General features: G+C 55.2%; 1 protein-coding gene across 1 annotated transcript in view; it reads left to right on the top strand.

The window, feature by feature from the left end:
- Nucleotides 1-6,682: 6,682 nt before the first annotated feature.
- The window catches only part of RAP1GAP (RAP1 GTPase activating protein), a 49,579-nt gene continuing 34,318 nt past the window's right edge, over nucleotides 6,683-21,943 (top strand). Inside the window, exons 1-2 of the mRNA XM_035020222.1 lie at nucleotides 6,683-6,736; nucleotides 9,141-9,176. Coding sequence (XP_034876113.1) covers nucleotides 6,693-6,736; nucleotides 9,141-9,176 — 80 coding nt within the window. The 5' untranslated portion in view covers nucleotides 6,683-6,692. The remainder of the gene's footprint in view (nucleotides 6,737-9,140; nucleotides 9,177-21,943) is intronic.

A 21,943-nucleotide genomic window follows, 5' to 3' on the forward strand; every position in this document is an offset into this window, starting at 1 on the left:
TGCTTTGTGAGGCTACATTTTGTGAGGATGAGGAGATAGGAGTTCCTCTGTGAGGGATTGGGGAGGGGAGCTCCTGTGCAACCACCCCCACCTAACCCCTGAGTACAGGGGGCTTTCAGGCCTCCAAGGGTGTCACGCCAGAGCATCAAGTGCTGTTCGAAGGGCTTTCTTCTTGGCAGCAGTCCCTAAGCGGAACTCAGAGTAAAGACCTCAGAGGGCCTTCACAGTCACTTCTACTTCTACTAACCCTGGGGCAAACCCCTCAGGGCCTCAGTTTCCTGGCCTGTGAACAGGGGGTGATAATTGCACCTAATTTACAGGGTGGTCAGGAGGACCGAACCAACAAGAGCGCTTGGTACAGGGCCTCGGGAACTAGTCGCTGCTCCTACTGAGCCGGGGTGCCTGCATGTGTGATGGGGGCTGAGGTCTTGAGGGGGCGTCAGAAGCTGGCTCTGCTCTGTTTACAAGCCTCAGTTTCCCCATCAGTCATGGCTGACATATAACTTTTGCATGATCTGGGGCGCGTAGGTGCGGCCCTGTGATCTGCACACCGAGAGAACGGGTCCCGGGGGAGAGGGGGCGGCGGGAACGCGGTGGGCGGCGGCAGAGGTGCCGCCATTGTGGCGCGCAGGTGTGCCACTGTGGGCCGGGAGAGGCGCGGCAGTTCGCGCCAGGGAGAAGGGAGAGGGCAGTCTCTGGGGGCCACCTCCGCACAAGGGGAGGCGTGAGGAGTGCGGGGGCTGGCGAGTGCGCAGCCCAGAACACAAGATGCTTCCTCCGGGCGCCCTCAGGGCCCCCACCCGCCCCAGGAGAGACGCCCGGGGCGCTGTCCCGGGGCGCTGTCCCTGGTGCTGGAGCCCGCCTAGCCCTCGCTCTGCAGTTCCTACGATGGCCAGCTGAGGGCGCCCGGGACCGCGGCGGACTCCTCAGGCCCCGTTCAGAACACGATTTAAAGACGCGTTCTTTATTTTTTTGTAATGGTATTTCTAGATAATAAGCCTACCTACACAGTTGATTTCAAAAGCCAAACAATATAGTGCCTAAGAGAAGTGAAAGCCCTCTACTTCCATAGATAAATACTTTGGCATGGTCACACCACAGGACCTAATGAAGTAACCAAATGCTTGCAACTGTCTCTATAGATGTAACCCTTTATACTTAAGGGCAGAAAATATTATTGCTATACCTGATTTCTACTTCAGAATGGCCTCAGTAGTTGCATCTTTGGAAGACTCAGTATGTATTAAACCCACACTAAAAAATACTCGAATGTCGGGGCACCTGGGTGGTTCAGTTGGTTAGTCCAACTGGATCTCAGCTAAGGTCTTGATCTCAGGGTCATGAGTTCAAGCCCTGCATTGGGCTCTACGCTGGGCATGGAGCCTACTTAAAACAAAAACAAAAACACCTCATATGTAAACCAGACTTAGGTTCTAGGATGGGATAAACACCCAAATATCTGGAAGGATATTTGATGGACGACAGGTCTTCTTTAGGTGGGACTCTCCTGACAAAGCTTTCCTGGCTCCCACCCACTGAATGGCAGTGGTGATCCCTAGTAATTGCTAAAGATCAAGAGCATCCTCCTGTATTTCTCTAATGCCCTTTTGGGGGCAGAGCCACCCCCGTTGAAACCACCGTCGTGGTGGGGACCTCAGCCAGGTGTAGAGGGGTTCACAGAATCCCAGACTGGTTGGCTGGGAAGGGCTGGCACTTTAAGGAGTTGTCAGGGCATCCTATCCCCTGTCTTAAAGATGGACCAGCGGAGATCCCAACTGGGAAGAGGTTGTGCTAGGCAGAGCTGGGGGGCCACAACCCAAGTCTCCTCCTGGTACAGGGTTCGGTCAGCCCAGTTGCCCTGGGTGGAGCTCTGGGCATCAAGCAGTCTCCCTTCCAGTTCAGCCTCCCTGCCCCTGAAAATGCCCTTAGCAGGGGGTAGGAGATGAGGCTGACTGGATTCCAGCCTATAATGTGTGACAGGGGCCTTGGCCTCCCCTCTCCTTGGGGATGCAGCAACTGCACACCTCTGTCCCCCCCCACCCCCAAGAAGCCATCCTCACTCCAACCTCTATTTCTTCCCAGTAGTTAGCTGGGCACGGTGTGTGTGTGTGTGTGTGTGTGTGTATTGTGTGAGCATAATGTGATCTTGGGGTGTGCAGGCCTGTGATGTCTGTGCATGAATCTGTTGTCATTGGTGTGTATTCACAAACACACGCATGTGTATGCAAATGCAGCCATAGTCAATAGGGGAGTGAACACTGATTTGGGGCCTGTGTGTAAGTGTGATTCGACCTTTGTGTGTGTGTGGGGGGGGCTTTGCAATGTAGAGCCTGATGTTTATGTAAGCACGATTGCATGCATTTGATCTTGATATGATCTCTCTAGGTGCGAGCTAGTTGTCTCTGTGCATAGCACAAGGGCAAGGGCATGTGTAACCTGGTGAAGGTTCTGCGCGGGTGTGCGTGCAGGTTTACCCCAGACCTTATCTGTCTTGTTCATCCTTTATCACTGGTGCCTGGACAGTGTCAGTCACACAGTAGGTACTCAGTATGTATTTGCTGAATGACTGAAGGAAGGAAGGAAGAAGCACCTTCATGTGTGTCTATGTTTCCAGAAGGGCTTTGTTCTCAAGGCCCCTCAAGGCACATCCATAGGATGAACAGAGACACATCCTCAATGGTGGGGGTCTGAGTGGAGGCAGTCATTCTGGTCATTCTGGCCAGACCAGATGGTCCTGGTCTCGGATGGGGATACTTTGAGTAGGCAGAGGTCTCAGGAACCCACTGAATGAGACTGGGGTCTCAGAGCCAGGACAGGGGGTGGCTGGGTCAGTAACCTCACTGGGAAGCTGCTTGGAGAAAGGGTGTGAGCCAAGTCCCACACCCTCTTCCCTCTTTTCCCAGGCCTGGGGACCCCCCAGGAGACTCCTCTGGGAGTTCAGGGTTTATAGCATCTTGGGATTGGATGGGTGTGGCTTGGCTAGAAAAACCACGAGCTAAGGATAATGATGCCTTGAGTCCATGGAATTCTCTCAAGGCAAATGCATTTTTCCATTATTATGTCTTTAACCCGTCAAAGTGAGAGTGGGTGTTTTAACAGATGAGCAAACTGAGGCCCAGGGAGGAAAACTGATTAATGCAGAGACACGCAGGAGGCTGCCTGGCTGGGCAGGAAGCCCAGGACCACCCTATCTCCTGCCCAGGAGGTTCCAGGCAGATATCCTCAATGGGAAACAAGAACTGACCCCACCAGCTCCATCTGGAGCCCAGGCTAGAGATCTTCCCAGGAGTCTGCCCCCCCTATTCCCTTATATTTCCCTGCTGAGGGCTGAGGAGGGGGTGTTGGAGGCAGATGGGTGGAACTCCCAGAGTTCAACCCAGGGTGAACTTGGGAAGGGAGCTCTGCAACCCTCTACCCCTGCACCCTTCCCTCCTCCTTCGCACAGTCTGGCACCTGTTGGAACAACTTGGGTACAAATCTAGGAGGCCCAGAAGAGGAAGCTTCCTCCTTGAGGGAGGGCCTGAACTGTGGAGGGAGGAAGCCTGGCTCTGGTTTCTAGGTGAGAGGCTGGAGGGAAGGGAGGAAGGGAGCTCTGTCCCACCCCAGAGGTGGCAAGGACTTCCCAGTACCAGTTAGGGAGCACGGGCTCTGTGCTGACCCGAGACTATTGAGTTCCCAGTGGAGGCCAGATGTTTGGGGGGCTTTAAATAGTGTTTGAGGTTACACAGCTAGGAAGTGTCAGAGCCTGGTCCAGCACCAACACCCTTGCTCCACTGCCTGTGTGTGTGTATCTGTCTATCTGTGTGTCTGTCTGTCTGTCTTGGAAGTTGTGCCACTTGCCCACGCATAGATCTGCCCCATTCTTTCCAACAGCTGCATGGTACTGCATGATATAAATGGACCTTAATTTACTTATCGTGTTCCCTCTGGATGGCCATTAGTTTGTTTTGGAACCCCTACTAATCAATCTTCCCTACCTCTACAAAAATGGTGACTTCATGTCCTTCAGACTAATAAAAAATGATGCAGCAAGTGTTATACTTAACAGGCACAAGCTCTTCAAAGACTATTCTCAGTGCTTTATAACTATGAACTTGATTAATCCTTGGCAAAACCCTCTGAGGTAGGTCCTGTTATTTTTGTCATCAACCCCATTTTGCAGATGAAGAAATGGAGGCACAGAAAGATTAATTGACTTGCCCAAGGTCATGCAGCTGACAAGTGGGCGAGCTGGGATTTGAACCCTGGGAGAGTTGAAGGATGAAGATATAAGCACCTACCTCCCTGTCCCTTTGTTGTCAGCCATCCATCTTCAGGCTTACATGCTGTGATGTGGCAGAGGGTACATTCTTGGAAGCGGTCTTGCAGGTTAAGAAAGTACATTTAAATTCTGCTGTTGCTTGAGGGACCAGAAGCTGGCCGGGGAGTGTCCTGTGCATCCCTCACTGAGGGAACGTGACCCCCACCCCCACCCCACCCCCAGCTCTTGCCAATGAGGCAGCTGCAGCTGGTCAGAACCCAAGAGGCTGGAGCCCACACTGGGCTCTTTGTCTTTGGTGGGAATCCTGCAGCCCCCACAGCCCCTCTCAAGGGCCCACTGTCCCAGCACCAGGGGGGCCTCCTGGGGGCCAGGCCCGGCTGGGAAGCTTGGCACATTGGAGACTACTTGGCCACCCTGCCAAGTGGACATGCAGAGTCCACTCAGGAATCATTCTCACTGAAAAGACAGATTGACGAGGCTGAGGGCCGTGTCCAAGGGGGTGCAGCAGCCTGGAGAGGGCTGGGGTCTTGGGTCCCAGTCCTGGCACTGTGTATACCCCACCATGACCCAGGCCCAGCTCCTGGTTCCCTATCTCCCCCAGCTCTCTGGGCACCCATGTGCTGATATCACTCAGGAAGGGAAGACTTCCCCTTCCTCAGGCCAGCCTGTGTGCTCCTAGGGCTTGCCTCTCGGGGGGCCTCCTGGATTGCCCTGTGAGGAGTGGGCTTCCTACACTGGCCTGGCTGTTCCCTCCACCCAGGAATCTGAGGCCCTGCCCAGAGCAGAAGGGCCCAGCCCTGGTTCCGGAGCACCCTGCCAAGAGGGAGCCAGACGCGCCTCTAAACACCAAACGGAGCGGATAGTTCTAGGCCCAAGGCAATCTCCCTTGCCCTGCCCCGCCTTTGAACAAGGGGCTCTTGAGGGCTCCTTTGCCCATCAGAGTGTGTGAGAGAGAAGGGGTCCGGAGTGCGGGCAGGGAGGGGAGCTGGGGGCCGACCCTCCAAGAGAGAAGCAATTGCTGTGAACCAAGATCTCAGTTTCTTCATGTCTGAAATGAGACCAGCGCACCACCTCCCTCTGCCCGTGCGAGGCAAACTGTGAAGGTCGGTACCCGGACCAGTCATTTCCCAGGGGGAGCTGGGGCTAACAGCCTGAAAGCCTTCTGAAGAATCCCTGCCACCCTATTGCCCTGCCCTCTTGTTGTGTCCTTGCTCGTCCTTCCCCCTCCCTCCCCCGTCTTTGGTTCTCGGTGCATTCCCTTAGTCAAAAAACCCCATAGAAAACTTCAAGGCTCTGAGGGCCCCCTTGCGGTAATCCCTTCCTCTTTGGGGGCCAGAGTGGGCATTCTGGAAGGGGTGGGTGAGTCCTGGGGGCAGGACAAGTGTCCTGTGTCTCCTGACACAACTTTAGCTGGGGGAGGGAGAGACAGCTTCCTGTAGGGTGGAACGCTGGACAGCGAGCTCTGGGTGAGCAGCATGCAGAGGGGACCGTCACAGTGTTTGTTGAGTGAGTGAGTGACCTGCTCTAGGACTCAGAGCCCAGTTCCTCCGCGGAAGGTTGCTGAGTGAGGGAACCTAGTGGGGCATCTCCATTCCTGCCCCTTTGCTCCTCCTCCTCACCAGGCAGTGGGGGGCACCTAGGAGAGGGGGATGAGAGTGGGCAGTAGAAGGGCATTCTGGAGACTGTGTTCCTTCCTTGACTCATCCATTTGCCGGAAAAGCAGAGCTTTTGACTTACAGTGCAAGACTCATGTAGCAGCCATATATTGAGCACTTACTGTGTTCCAGGCCTGGGCTGAGCACTCCGCATGAATTAACTCCTTCCATCACCACAGGGGCGTGTGTGTGTGTGTGTGTGTGCGCGCGCGCGCTTTGGTGGGATAGTTCCATTTTACAGATGAGAATATTGAGGTACAGGGAGGGCAAGGACTTGCCCACAGTGTAGACCATTTTGACCCTGGATTCCAAGTTCTTGACCCGGCCCGCTGCGAGCTTCCCCCTCGCGATGGGGGGCGGGGGGGCGGGAAACAGATCCGCCGGCACCGCCCAACGATTCCGGGGTGGGGGGGCTGGAACGGGGTGTCGCCTGCAGAAGAGGTCTGGAGCCCCGTGCGCCCCTGGTCTGGGGTGGAGGATCGCTCTCGGCCAGCCCCCCCTTTTCGCACGGAGGCCCCGCCCGCCCCGCCCCCCCCCGCCCCCCTCCGAGGTCCCCGCTCGGAAAGTCCCGCGAAGCCCCCGCCCCCGGCCCGCGGGCGGCGCGAACAAGCGGCCCTTTCTGCGCGCGGCGGCCGCCGGCAGCTGGCCCGCGGCCGGCGGGGGCGCGGACAATCCCGGGGCTTGTGGCCGGGGCGGGGCGGCCCGAGTTGCCAAGGGGACCCGGGCGCGGGGAAGGCGGCCCGGCGCGGCGCGGGCGGGCGGGCGGCGGCGGCACCATGAGCGGCCGGAAGCGCAGCTTCACCTTCGGGGCCTACGGCGGGTAGGTGCGCCGGGCGGGGGCGCCCGTGTGCGCGCGGAGGCAGCGGGCCCGCGCCCGCCTGGGGGGCGGGGGGGCCTCGGTACTTGCGAGTTGGGGTTTGCGTGCGCGCCTGTGGGTCCCGGCCGGCTGTCCGTGGACACCGTGGGCACGCGAGTGCACGGTGGGCCGCTCCGTGCGTGACAGCGCCTTTGCACATGGCTGGCGTGCGGACCCGGTGTGTGTGCGCTCCCGGGTCAGGGGGAGGCCCTGCAGGAACCTCTACTTGGCCTCTGAAGTTGCTGGGCCCCTTCAGGGAGGCTTTGGAAGGAGAGAACCTAGAAGCCATCAGCAGGCCCATGCCCACCTCCTCCGGCCCCCCTCCGACTCCGGGGCACCCGAGCTGCCCTGTCTCTCAGAACCACCTGGCTCTCAGAAACCTCCTCCTCCCAGGGCTGCTGGCTGCCTGGGCTTGGAGACCTAGGACCCGGGAGGCAGAGTGGTGGCTGGTCCATCTTGGGGTCACTTGTCCCTCCTGACCCCAAGTGTCCACCTCAGAGGGGTGCAGAGGAGGGCTGAGGGGATTCTTTTTTTTAAGATTTATTTATTTGAGGGTGCCTGGGTAGCTCAGTTGGTTAAGCGTCTGCCTTCGGCTCAGGTCATAATCCTGGAGTCCCGGGATCGAGTCCCGCATCGGGCTCCCGGCTCAGCGGGGGGTCTGCTTCTCCCTCTGACCCTCTTCCCTCTCGTGCTCTGTGTCTCATTCTCTCTCTCAAATAAATAAAATCTTTAAAAAAAAAGACTTATTTATTTGAGAGAGAGAGCTAGAGAGACAGAGAAAGCATAAGAGGGGGGGAGGGTCAGAGGGAGAAGCAGACTCCCTGCTGAGCAGCGAGCCCAATGTGGGACTTGATCCCGGGACTCAGAATCATGACCTGAGCGGAAGGCAGTTGCTTAACCAACTGAGCCACCCAGGTGCCCCGGGCTGGGGAGATTCTTGCCTTAGGCAGAGATTCGGTAAATTGGAAGGAAGACTGGGTAGAGAGACTGGGGCCTAGCCCCTTCCCCGGCCAGCCAAGTAGTTGGATGACCTTCCACTGGGCCCTGCCTCCTTGTGGTCAGGGAAACACACAGGACCCACCTTGGGGTGTGGAGCGATCGAAGCGCACACATTTAAAGCTGCTGGTGAGGAGCAGGTGCTCTTTGAGCTGTGGGGATGGTGTCCGAGGTGCCACCCCTCGCTGAATGCCCACCCTCCCAAGGGACCTGACAGAGGGGCCAGGTGGGGTGGGAGACAGGCTTCCCTCCCTGGCTGGGGCCCTGCTAGCTGCCAGGTGATGAGAGGAGGCTGGGGAAGTCCCGAGACTCCTGGTCACTGACACGGAGAGGCAGCCCAGGGAGTGGGGCTGGGGTCTGCTGTGAGAGCTGGGGCAAGCCCTGGCCTCTCGGGCCTCCCTTTCCTTGTCTGCAGAGTCCATGTGAGCTGATCCCCAGGAGACCCCAGCCCTGCCAACCCCCGGTGGCAGAGTCTGGTTTGGGGCCCCTTCCCCATTCTCCTCTGGCCTCTGGGCAGGAGGCAAGAGTTTGTTGTCACAACAGCTGCCCAGCCTCTTGGCCCCACACTGGGCGGGAGAGTGGAGCTCTCTCCAGCCCTCCCCAGCCTCAAGGTGCCCTCAGAGGGCAACCTCTCTCTGACGCTGGACTTGGAGGGATTTGGGGGAAAACAAAGCCTGGGGGTAGCCCCTGAACGCAGGAGCTTACTTACGTTCTTCCTCTGGCTCTGTTATGAGGGGCGGGCAGGGTGTGTGTGTGTGTGTGTGTGTGTGTGTGTGTGTGTGTTGTGGGTGGGGTGGGAGAGGAAGCCCCTCATGATCTCCTGCTCCTAGACCCCAGGCGTGTGTCTCCCGGGTCGATATGAGTGAGCTCCAGCTCTGGGATGGAGACAGGCCACCGGGAAAGGGGGGTGGTGGTTCTTCCTGCCCCCCATAAACTATAAACACCCACATCCTTCAATCCTGTCTGGAAACACTCTAAGCTGGCCTCTGCTGCACCCCTACATCCCTGCTCTGACCCCAAACTGCTGTAGTCACTGTCCCACTCCACCTGTTCCAAAACCTCCCACACGGACCCCCACCTCTGCCGCCAGCCCATAGTCTGGTCCTGGGCCCCTGCTCCCCTACCCCTGTGCCCCCAATCCTGCCTTTTTCCCTTACTCTTTCACCCACGCCTTCCCATGTCCCTAACCTGACGTTGGGGCCCCTGAAACCTACGGGGGATGGTGATAGTGCCTCAGGCACACGAGACAGAATGCCTCCTCCAGGCCCCACAGGCAGGGTGGCGGGTGGGTTGGGCTTGGCCTGGTGTGCAAGCCAAGGCTGGGTAAGAAGGGGCCACCCCCTCATTTGCTGCCCATCTTGCTGTGTTTCAGAGTGGACAAGTCCTTCACCCCTCGCCGGAGTGTGTGGTGAGTACTGGGAGCTCTCAGGAGGGGCTGGGCTGCTTGGCTGAACCTTGGGGACACCCCCAAACCATTTCCACCCCCTATAATGACAGACCAGACCCCACCGACCCTGCGGCTGTCCTCTCCTGGGGATGGAGTGGACAGACCCTCTTACCAGTTCTTCCCCCACCTGTTTTCCCCTATAATTCTTTCTAGAGCTCCAACTTGGAGTCAGGCAAATCAGGTTAAGTCTTAGTTCTGTGTGACCTTAGTGATTCACTAACCTCTCTGACCCTCAGTGTTCTCATCTGTGAAATGGGGATTAAAACGCCCACTTAACAGAGTGTAAAATTGTAAAAAACAAACAAACAAAACACCTAAAAAACAAAAATAAGGCCTGACATACCGTAGACCCTCACTGAAAGTGCTTTCTTCCTCCTCTTCTCTATTCCTTCCCACCTCATGGCTCCTTGGGGGTTGCAGGTGCCCTTAGCCCCACATTCTCTAGTTCTACCCCATACATAGCCTTCAGAACTCCCTCCTGCAGCCCATTGCCCAAATCTGAGGCTGCCCTCTCTTTGGAGGAAGAGGGGGCAGCTGTGTCTGCAGCTTCCCCAGCAGTGAGAGCAGTGGGCAGAGGTGCAACCTCAACCTCGGGATTCACAGCACCCCCGATGCCCAGCATGCGGGTGCCTCCCAGCTTCCCTGGCACCAGCATCACATAGGCCCAGCTGGCTTCTCCTGCCACCACTTCAACTCCAGCAGGGGAGTTCGTGCTTCCTGCCCCTGCTGGGGGCTTCCCGGGGTCCCCAGGCCCTGCAGTGTGCCCCCCCCAGCTACTAGATGACTCCTGTCTGGCACCATTGCCCCACCTGCTGCAAAGCCCCCCTAGGAAGCCACACCTGGGGTGGGAGGCACACAGGTGCCCAGCTGAGCTCCAGGGCCTGCCCTTTTATCTTCCTTTGATGCTCACTGTGCAACCTAGGGCCAGTCACTCCCCCTCTCTGGGCTTTATCTCCTGCTGCTGTGCCCAGTCAATTTGAGCCTCCACTAGTGCAAGACCATATGCTAAGCCCAGAGCAGGGACAGGGTGAGGGGAGATACAGATAAAGTGAGGAAGATGCCATCCTTTTCTTCAAGGACTTCATTAATAATATCCTAGCAACTGCCACTCGTCAAGCACCGGCAGTGTACCAGGTACTGTTAGGTGCTTGAACTGTATCACCTCACAGCATCTTTACCACATCCCTGAGTTAGGGACTGTTGTCTCTACAGATGAAAACAGTGATGCACAGAGTGGGGGAAGTGACTTGCCCAAGGTCACACAGCTATTCGGGGCAGAGCTGGGATTTGAATCTTCATCTCCCAGACTCTGCAGAGCCCAGAATCTCATGCCCTCTGTCCCAGGGCCTCCAGACCATACGGTGGGTCTGAGCACTTGAGGGAGGACTTGAAGATGGAGAGGCGACCTGGAACACCTACTCTAGGTAGCCCTGAATGAAGCGTCAGAGATGAGGGCCCAGGACTGATGGTAACTGACTAGCCATGTGACTTTGGGCAAATCCCTTCCCCTCTGTGGGCCACAGTTGACAAACTTCTGAAGTAGGAGTTTGGAATCACCAGGATTTGGCCATTGCCCGCAGTGCCTTGCCCTATACCCTCCTCCTTGGAGATGCTGTCCAAGGTGCTAACCCCTAAGGCCCTCCCTTCTAAGCCAATTGCTTAGCCCCCAGCCTGTGCCTGGCATTTAGTTACAGCTCTGTAAATGGGGGTCATTTTGATTATGAATTATGACTTCCTGGCCTGTGATTCGAGACCTATATCCATCTCCCCTTTCCAGTCTGGGACTCACTTCTCTTGTGACCTTCATTTCTGATCAGTGGGAACATGGCCCCTGAGAGCACCACCTCTGTACCTTTGCTCACATTTTCCCATCCCCTTGGCATGTCCTCCCCTCCCATTTCCACAAGCCCTCACCACAAGCCCTCCACCAGGCCCTTACCATTTCCACAAGCCCTCACCACAAGCCCTCCACCATGCCCTTACCATTTCCACAAGCCCTCACCATACCTCCAGCCTACCTTTATCACTGTGCGTTGAGTGTTTTCTTTCCCGAGCCCCAGAGCGGGGCTCTGTCTTTCTCTCCTTAAAATACCTCCCTCTGAGTATCATGCCTGTAGAGTCCACATTAGTGCTCATTTCTGGGGTAGTGGGAAGAGCATGGCCTTCAGAGTCTGACAGATGTGGACTTGAATCTGCCTCTGCCACATGCTAGTGGTGTGACTTTGGGCAGGTCTCTTCCCCTCTCTGAGCCCCACTTGCTGCTCAGTAAGTGTGAAATTGGATCTCTCAGTGAGTTGAATGTGTCCATATAACGCTGTGGTACAAGGCAGGCTCTGAGGTCCTTGAATGCAGGAGTTCCTTGAGTTACTTTTGACGTAGGCCCATTTTCTAACACAAGTCACCAAAAATCTGGGCTCTCTTCTTCTCGTCTCTGTCCACACAGTCTTATACAGCTGCCCGAACCCAGGAAATGCTTAATAAATGTCTATGGAGTTGAATTAAATGTGTCCAGAGTGGAAGAGTTGAAACTTTGTCAGGTAGGCTGAGAGAGCTTCCTGGAGGAGATGTGGTTTCCTCCACCCCTTTTAAAAAAAGGATTAAGAAGTTGGGGCTTAGATCAGGGAGCAGCGAGGCCTGGTATAGGTCAGATATGATCATGGCTGGATTCCCCTACCCCCTGCCCCTCAGCAGCAGGTTATCTGCAGTGGAGAAACTCAGAACAAGTGTGAAAAAAGGATGAGGCCCAGTGGCAGGATTAGGAGCCATTGGGACAGGGGGTGACTCTGGTTCTGCAGGCCTAACGGGGATTGGACATTCAAGATGGATTCAGATGGTGGGGCAAGGAAGGAGGTGGGGCAGTGTCAGGGCAGGGGGATGGCTAGATAGACTTGTGCAAGGGAGGAGTTCTGGAAGAGGACCTTAAGGCTGGGAGCCTGGGGCGGGGGGCAGGACCCAGCAAGGATTAAGTGCCAGTGGCATGTCAGGCACTGTCTCAGGTGGTCTCAGTTGTGATGACAGTCTTGCAGGTTGGCCTTAGTGTCCCCATTTTGGAGGCCAAAACCAAGACTGAGAACTGGCGAGGGCTGGGTTTGAATCCACTTTTTCTCCTGCCAAGGAAGAGGCCTTGGCCAGACGAAGAAGCAACAGAAATGAGGGAAGTTCTGATTACAGGGTGAGGGAGGAGAGGAGAATGAGATGACCCTGAGCACCCCCAAAACAGGGGTCACCACCCAGCGCCATGTGTCCCACCGGGAGAGCCCATCTGGTTGCCCATGTATCTCCCATTGACAGTAATGATACCAGTTGCTCCCATATATGATGCTTTTCCTGGGTCTTAGACCCTGGGCCAGGCACTTAAGCTGAATTATGTCATTCCATCCTTGTACCGGCTTTACACAGTGGAGACTATGAAAGACTATTACCACCCATTCCCCATTTTACGGATGAGAAACCTGAAGTTCAGGGAGGGGACAGGGCTGGCCCAGGGGCACATAGTGAGTGATGAACCAAGACTGGCAGTGTGGTCAGCCTGAGCCCATACTTTTAGCCCATGCTTTCCTGGATGCTGCGTGTGCTGAGTGCGGGGCTGGGGTGGGTGGTCCCTGTCCTCAGGTGGCTCCTCTCTGTAATCACTGAGCTGGAAGCCCTGGGGGCCTGTGTGCAGGAAGCATGAGGCTGGCCTCATTAGTGCCTCTGAAATGCCAGGCAGGCACAGCCCGCTGGGCCTCCTCATCTATTATGCATCTGGTGGGCAGGCCCCCGGTGGGCAGCTGGCAGAGCACAGGACGGGGGAGCCAGCAGCTGCTTCCTGAACCCACTCCTGCCACCATACCTCTGGGCAGGGATACCCCCCAAGGCATGCCAAGGCAGCTCCTGCCTCATCCCCCCGGCCCAGCTTGGGGAAGGGAGTCCCACTGTGGACAGAGGCATGGATGTTGATCCCCCGCTCATTAGCCTGCCCATCCCAGCAGCCACTTCTGAGAGAGGCTGGGACCTTGACTGTTCTGGGGGTCACTTGGGGCTAGGGTGGGCAGAGGTAGGCTGAAACAGAATCTTGGGTGCACAGGCTCCTGGCTGCATAAAACCTCAGAGCGATAAAGTTGTGCTCATTTATTCATTCAGCCACAAGGAATGAGTGAGCAACTACTGTCTTCCAGGCACATTTCTAGGGACTGCAGACTCAGCAGAAAATGAGACAGTCCCAGTCCTGGTCTTCAGAGAGCTTGGTTCATCCAGAACTTCACCTCTTGGATCCTCAATTTCCTCATCCATAAAATGGGGACTAGAGGAGACAATCTATAAATAGACAAGAAACGAGCCACAATGGTTGTGCTGAAATTTAAGGATTTTATATTTAAGCAATCTCTACACCCAACGTGGGACTCGAACCCACAACCCTGAGATCAAGAGATGCATGCTCACCGACTGAGCCAGCCAGGCGCCCTGGCTATGCTGAATTTTAAAGCAAGGGTTCCTGCTACCAAGAGCTGATCCTTACCCAGATCTTCACTGGGTGAGGGGCTGTATTCCAAAACACTTTCCATAGATTGATGGATTTAATCCTCACAACCGTCCCATGAGGCAGCTACTGTTATTACCCCCGGATTAGGGTTGAGGAAACTGAAGCAGTAGAAGGGTTAAGTAGCGTGTTCAAGGTCTCTTGGCAAGACTGAGATTTGAACCTAAGCAGCCGGGCTCCAGTTTGCATATCACCCTGGGCTGTAAGGCTGGAGGATGATCCAGGGAGGCATGGAAGGCCTTCCTGAGGGGTAACATTTGAACCAAAACCTGAAGAATAAGAGGAGCTGGATGTGGGAAGAGTTAGCCGGGGGACGGAGGCATTCTTGACAGAGGGAACAGCAGGTGCATAGGCCCTGAGGCAGGAACAAGCTTAGGGTGTCTTGGAAACAGGGAGGAAGCCAGTATGGCTGGAGGGATGAGGGAAAATGAGGTCAGGGGTGGGTTTGGAGAGAGAGGAGGAGGTAGATCGAGCAGGTCCTGCTAGGAGTTTGGAAATAATGTCAGTGACTGACATGTAGAACAATTGAGTCTCAGATTCCTGGCTTTGTAGAATCTTAGAATCAGAGAATTTGGGCCTTCTGGAATCTTTGGAGATGGAAGAGACCTTTGAAATACCCTCCTATGACCTCCCACTTAGCAAGAAGCCCTTGCTTTGGTTCATGACCCCTTTGAGTATTAGAATGAGGCTTTGGTGGTCTCCTGAGAAAAAGGCACTTTTATTTTCAAGACCTCCTGAAGCCCACCATCCCTCGTTGAGACCATGGATGACCTCCGAGCAGCTCCTTGACTAGCCCTTCCTTGTTCACTCCTAGTGACAGGAGGCTCACTACCCTCAAAGTAGCCCATTCCATTGCTGGATATCAAAAATTCTTCCGTACTTACAACCAGTTGCTTGAGCCTAGAGGTAGCCTCTGGGACCTCCCCTTGCCCGCAGTGGCCCTTTAATGAGATAAGGATGGGGATCATATCTCTCCAAGTCTGTTGTTTCTGGACTCAACAGCTACTTGTCCCAGCCCTTTCTCATTTCCATCCTCTGTTCAGCTCAACTCTTGCAGGCCTTGAAGCCCTTTATCGTCCTCTGGGGCCAGCTGATGCCCCCTTCTAGGGAAGGCCATCTCCTTCCCGGGAGGGGGGGAGCTCCTGGGAGAGAGTCCAGACCGGAGAGACCCCCTCTTCCAAGAAAGAACTCCTCTAGCTTAGGAGACAAGAGAAGATCCATCCTCCAGATGGGTTTTGGTCCAGGGACTCCTGCTGTTTTTCTGTGTGATCTTGGGCAGTGAGTCCCCATCTCTGGCTAGTTTCCCCATGCCTACCTTGGGCAGAGTGAAGAGACAGAGGAAGTCCATAAGGGCTCTTGCAAATCTAAGGTTCTCAGTCTCGTGGGCCCTGCTCACCTCTCCATCCCAGCAATGCTCAGCCTCAGGTCCCTGTGTAGTGTAGGTGGTGCATGGGAAGGTTTGGGTTCTGTTTTTAGGCAGCCCTGAGGTCAGTTCCAACTTCAGTTTTTCTTACTTGCAGTGTGGCCTTGCAGACACCAGTCAGCCTCTCTGAATCTCAGATTGTCCATAACAGTGAGAACGTATTGCTTACACCACGGGAGTCTTAGAATGAAATAAGTCCAGTGTGTATACTCAGTGGATGTTTTCCTCTTGCCGGGCATTTGCATTTTGAGAGAAAAGCCTCATTACACCAAAGAGAGACTCATTAAGATTTTAGTACTAGAATTTGAGGCACTATTGAGGTGGTTTGTAAGGAGACTTTTCTAATATTCCCAAGTCCCCTAAAGGCTTTCCTCTGTTCAGGGTCTCCCCCAAGGCAGTCATTCATTCATTCATTCAGCAAATTAATTCAACAAATATTTAGTGTGGGGATGCCCTCTGAGGGCCAACCAGACACTGGGGACTATGGCATCAGAGATGACAGGCAAGGCCACTCCCCTTATAGAGTTCCCAGTCTAGAGCAGGAAATGAGGAAAGAGGTGGTTCTCCTGGGGGTGATAAGCGTTGATTGGGAAGATATGGGGAGTTCTGAGAAGGACTCCTCCTCCACACCTAGAAATCAGGGGAGGCTTCCTGGAGGAAGTGGCCCAGCCGCACTGTGGAGGAGGAAAAGCATGTGATGGAATGCGCCGGACACAGGACAGAGCTGGACCTGGCAGCTGACGATGGGAGGGGTAGCCATCAGGAGGGACTTCTTGCAGGTACTCCAGAGGGTCTGAACCCCCAAGCCACCACTGGGGTAGATGCCTGCCAGGGCTCCCATCACCCGTTTGCCTTCCTGCTCCTGGAACATGCTGTGCTGCATGCAGTGTAGGTTCACTTCTCTGGGGCTCATTTTTTTCACTTGTAAAATGAAGAAAACAAAAGCACCTCCTTCAAAGATTATTGTGGGGATGAAATGAGATCATGTATGCCAAGATGGAAAGCCAGGGCCTGGCCGGGAGCAATGTCAGAGATCGTGGTTACTGCCATGTCGTCCTTATGTGCTGGGCCCTGCAGAGGGGGCAAATTGTGTGAACTCCGCCCTCTGGAAGCTCACCAGCTGCCAGCGGTGGAGAGCTGCATACACAGGAGCATGCTCTCCGGCCATGGGTGTCAACCCGAACTGGCCCTAAGAGCACTGGCTGATGCAGCCAGACAGGCCTGCACTGAGTCCAGGCTGGGTGACCTTGTACAGTGCCTGTCCCCACTGATCCGTGGTTTCTTCCTTTGCTCAGTGGGGCTGTTCATAGTCCCTACCTCAGTGACAGTGAGAACAATGACAAGGTACTTTGGAAGGGCTGGCCAGGGCATCTGCTTCAAGCTGCATGCTTCAGGGCGGATGAAACATTCTGGGCCCAGGTAACCTGGAGAAACATAACCCTCACTCTCTGAGGCTTGTTTTCCTGCCTATAAAATGGGAAGATGGGCTACAAAAACACTGTGATGTGCTGGGTTTCTAGCAGAGTCAGATAGTCCCTAACCTTGACCGGGTCTGACTGTCTTGCTGTGTGATCTTGGACTAGAGACTTAACCTCTCTGAACCTCAGTTCCCACACCTATAAATAGGGACAATCTTCACCTCACAGGATTCTTTCATGGCTTCCACTAGCCATTTGTTCATTCAACAAATACTTATTGAGTCCCTACCATGTGCCAGGTAGTCTCTAAGAATGGGGGATACAGCAGCAAGTCTGACGGACATGGTGTCTGACCTTGTGCAGGTTACCTTCCAGTGCAGAAGACAGATGCAAAATGAGCTAACAGACAAATTAGGTAACTTCAGATGGGTAATGAGTGATGAGTGGGTGGGAAGGGGTACCCCTTGGCTAAGATTATGAGGGAGGGCCTCTTTTTTTTTTTTTAAGATTTTTATTTTATTTATTTGACAGAGAGAGAGAGAGACAGCTAGAGAGGGAACACAAGCAGGCAGAGTGGGAGAGGGAGAAGCAGGCTCCTGGCCAAGCAGGGAGCCCGATGCGGGGCTCGATCCCAGGACCCTGGGATCATGACCTGAGCCGAAGGCAGACACTTAACAACTGAGCCACCCAGGCGCCCCCTCTTTTTTTTTTTTTAAAGATTTTATTTATTTATTTGAGAGAGAGAGAATGAGAGACAGAGAGCATGAGAGGGAGGAGGGTCAGAGGGAGAAGCAGACTCCCTGCCGAGCAGGGAGCCCAATGCGGGACTCGATCCCGGGATTCCAGGATCATGACTTGAGCCGAAGGCAGCCGCTCAACCAACTGAGCCACCCAGGCGCCCCTGAGGGAGGGCCTCTTAAGGCCTGAGTGGGAAGGAGCTGGCCATGGGAAGGGTAGTCCAGAAAGAGGGCAGAGTGAGTGAGTGTAAAGGCTTTGAGGCAGGAGCAAGATTCCTTGCCCCACCCCAAATCTGGAACATTCCAGATGCTCTCCTGGCAGCAGGTGGAAGGCAGCTGAGCAGCCAGGGGCATTGGAGGCCTACCTTCTCTCAGATCAAGAACTGCTGCTCACGAGGCAGGTCTGCGGGAAGGGGTGGGCATTGTGGGCAGGCATGCAAGACCAGGCTTGGGTTGGGCCCCGAGTGAGCAGAACGTCCTCTGAGCTGGCAGGGGTGGAGCCCTGGGCCCACCTGGCTGCCCTCCTGCCCAGAAGTATTGTGGGGCCTGGCACAGAGACCCTGGGCCTGGCTATTTGGGGAGGGGCTTGCAGCAAGGGGGCAAGGGAACTATGCTTATTTTCTCTCTCACCTCAGCCAGCCTGGGTCTGGGTGCCTTGGCCAGGTCTGGCCCACCCACAGGGCCAGAGGTTCTTTGAGATGACCCCCTCATATGCACACGCACGTGCACACACACACACACACAGTTTCCATACTTACACTCATGGACTTGACTCTTGTTCAGACAGCTTCATCATGACCTAGAGTGATATGCACACACAGTCACTCCTGGTGCAGAGCATCATTGACTATCGACTGTGCGCTAGGCCCCCAGACAGATCCGGTCCTCACCTGAGGAAGCTCCATTTCTAGAAGGAGAGATTGGTCAGTGATCTGGGTCACAGCGGGACATGTGCAATGCAAACTGGTCAGTCCATGAGGGCCGAGGACAGGCTTCTGGAGAAGCCGGTCGGGGGGTGGGGGGCGGCCTGACCCAGTGTGAGGCGGGGGTCCCAGAAAGCCTGAAAAAGAGGGTAGCACATGCGGTGAGATGGGGGAAGACGGGAGCGTTTAACAGGTAGAGGGGGTGGTGTGTGCAGAGGCCCGGAGGTGGGCCAGACACGCAGAGGCCCGCAGGCCGTGAGGAGCCACGGAGGGCTTTTAGGCAGGCGGACGACGGGACAGATACAAACGCGCTCGGATGCAAACCCCCACTCCGCCCAGACACGAACGCTTTCTCTCCTGCCCACCTTTCGCGTTCCTGCCAGGCCTCCATCGACATCCTCCCCCACAGAGATACACACCCTTTCGCACCACCAGGCAGAGCTGCAGAAAACTCTGAGCTGGCTTCTAGCAAAAACGTCAGACGTTTGCCCTGCCGGCTTGCTGAGTGTGTGCAGCAGGGCCTCTGAGCCACCCGGGATGGACTTTCGTCTATTCCACACCTGCACGGCTGTGCACCTGCCCCCTGCACACACAGCAGGAGTGTCATCCTCCCCTGCACGTGGAAGGTGGCTTCTGGCTTAGGGTGTACTTCTGCATGTATCCTCTCGTTGAATTCTTCCAGCAACCCTGCAGGAAACAATCATCAACACCATTTTACAGCCAGGGAAACAGGCTCCAGAGAGGTCAAGTGGCTTGCCCCAGGCCACACAGCTAGAGTTTGACATTGTCAGAATTTGAACTCAGGTCCATCTAACTTCTAGATGTGTTCAATGGCCCATCCAAACTCAGGCACATGTGGATGTGCGTGTCACCTTTCCTGGCTCTTGCAGAGAATGTAGCGGGCAACCTTCAATGACAAATTCTTCCAGAAACAGGTTGATCAACATGGAAAGTTGTTTAGGGCCCCAGTGCGTGCCCACCTGCCCAGTGACCCTGCAGCATGGGGGTGGGGGGGTAAGGTCAGTGGTGGGGCTCAGCACCTGCCTGCCCACCGGCCTGGGGCAGCTCAGGGCAGAGAGCTGAAGCCCAGAGTGGAGTCTGCATTTGCATTTGCAAATGAGGCAGACAGCCCTGCCGGCCCGCCCCCCCCCCCCCCCCCCCCCCCCCCCCCCCCCCGCCCCAACAGGCTAACCCCAGCTGACCTGGCTCCCATGACATGACAGCTGAGATCCCAGGGCACGGCCCTGTGCCCAGCTGCCTGGGCTGCTTTTCTCCTGCCTTCTCCCTTCTCCTCCCTGACCCGCAGAGAAGGCTGCCTAATGCTTAATGTAGGGGAAACAGTGTAAGCTTCAGAATCAGTCAGAACTGGGGATATAGCCCAGCTCTGTCACTCCTGGCTAGGGGACTTTGGACATAGTCCTCAACCTTCCTCCGTGTCAGCTTCTCCTCTTGGAATAAAGAGGGAAGAGTATCTCCTTCTCAAGATGACTGAGAAAGGTAAGAGTCAGCTACTCAGAGAGCCGACTCATAGTAAGTACTCAGATTTTCTTAAAGAAATTTCCCCCCCCCGATTACAAAAAATAATAAGTGTTCATTGTAAAAATCAAAACAATGCAGAAAAATATATCCTGTAGAAGGCAGGAGTGCCTAGTGGTCCTGATTCCCAGAGATAACCCATGTGAACTTCTACATTTCATCTTTAATTTTTATAAGTGAGGTTTTTGTTGGGCAAGTTGCTTTTTTTTTTAATTTAACAATATGCCTCAAACTCTTTTTCTCATCCAGACAAGAGACCTCCTTTGCGATCACTGCGTGGCAGTCCATGCTTTGCGTGGGCCTTGATGCATTTGTCCAGACTCCTTTGAATGGACGTTGAGGGTGGCTTCCAGATGGTGGCCACTGTAAACTCTGCTGCAGTGAATGTCATTTGTTCATATATTTTTGTGCATTTGTGGATAAATGTCTAGAAATGCAGTGGCTGGGCTAAAGAGTATACACATTTTCATCTGTAATAGGAGCGGCCCAAACCCCTGCAGAGAAGTGGTAGCGACCAATGCGCCCCCCAGACCTGGAAAAGTCTACTTCCTCAAAATCATGCAAATTTACCCACTGCCTCTGCCACCTGCCACCCTAGAGCCATCAAGAGCCATAGATCCCAAACGCGGGAGGCAACTGGGAGGTCATCCCCGCACCTTAGAAATCTCCCCACTACATCCCCGTGGGTCTCTGCCTGTCTTTGCTCTGTACCTTATGAGTTGGTTGTTTTACTCTTGGGCAGTTCTGGTCTGCCTTCTCCCAACTTCCACCCAGGAATCCTGCCTCAGTCCTCAGCAGCCCACAGAGGAAGGGAAGAAGGAAGAAAGGAGCAAAGAAGGGAAGGCCAGGAAATGTTCAGGGTTAATGTTGATAATCTTTGCATGGATGAACTTATTCCATTTTCATGACAACCCTTTGGAGGCAGGCACTGTTGTTATCCCCATTGTATAGATAAGGAAACTGAGGCTCAGAGATGTTAAGTAACTTGCCCAAGGTCACACAGCCATTAAGTGGCAGAGCTAGGATACAAACTTAGACAGTCTGGCTCCAGAGCCCACACCTGTGATGTTACACTGTCCCTCCAGGCAGGAGCCTGTGATTTATTGAGCATTTACTATATACTCAGCTCTAGGCTAGTCAGATTGTACACGTAACCTCTAATTTATTCTACACAACCACCCGGCAAAGTAGGTCTTACTATTTCATGTTGTAGATGAGGAAGCAGGCTCAGAGAAGAGAAGCTCAGAGGAGTGGGAGGCCCCTCCCCAGCCCCCCTCCAGGCAGAGTAAGGCTGCCAGGGTTCTGGTGCACCCAGTTCTCAGCGGACTCAGCTCGCAGTGTCTCATCCTCCCATTCATCCTCCTGGACGATGTCAGGGCTGGGCCTTAGCACCGTCTAATCAGAGTCCCCGTTCCCCATAGAATCTGCTTGGAGAGGTGGTGACTTAATCCTGTCCACTTGCCGATTTAAAGGCAGAGCCAGGGCTCCTCCTTGTCACCAGTGGTTAGGAGATGGCAACCCTGTCCCTCTCTGAGGGGGTTTCGCCTTGGCCTGGTAGGGACTTCTGCCTACCAGCTAGGGAGGGAGGGGGATGGATTAAACTAGGCCTCAGCACGGGAAGGCTGTGTCTGGGCGTTGGGGCCCAAGGAATACCGAGAACAGCTAGAGAATAGTGGGGCGGGTGTCCCTGGGGCTTTGCTTGGAGGCGGGGGAGGCCTGGCTCACCCTGCTCAGATGCCAACACCCCACACCGCTGTCTGGCCCAGAGCAGGGGGCAGGACGAGAATCCTGAATGAGTGACTGAGCGTCGGAGTGAAGGGCAAGCGGGGGAGTGGGGAGATGTGTGTGAGTTCAGGAATGCGTGGAGTGCAGAAAAGGGAGACCGACCCCCTGGGCGCAGAGGCGGGGAAGGACACTGAGGTTAATGAGGGAGGGGGGCTGTAGGTGGCATTGGGCCCCAGTCCATGGGTGCCAGGCAGGGCCCTGCTCACAGCCTCCCTGGGTGCTGAGGGTGGCAGTCTGTGGCAGGCCCGTCAGTGGGGCCCGTCCTGCGGGCATGGGCCAAGAGTGGAGCAGCGGGTTGGAGCTTCAGGCGCAGCACCTCAGGCAAGCCGCCCCAGCCATCTCGGCTTCAGGTTTCTTCCCCGTGGGACGGGGGAGATAACGCTATCT

Source organism: Mirounga leonina, unplaced genomic scaffold (assembly GCF_011800145.1).
Source record: "Mirounga leonina isolate KUSES-001 unplaced genomic scaffold, KU_Mleo_1.0 Mir_173, whole genome shotgun sequence".
NCBI classification, from domain to species: Eukaryota; Metazoa; Chordata; class Mammalia; order Carnivora; family Phocidae; genus Mirounga; species Mirounga leonina.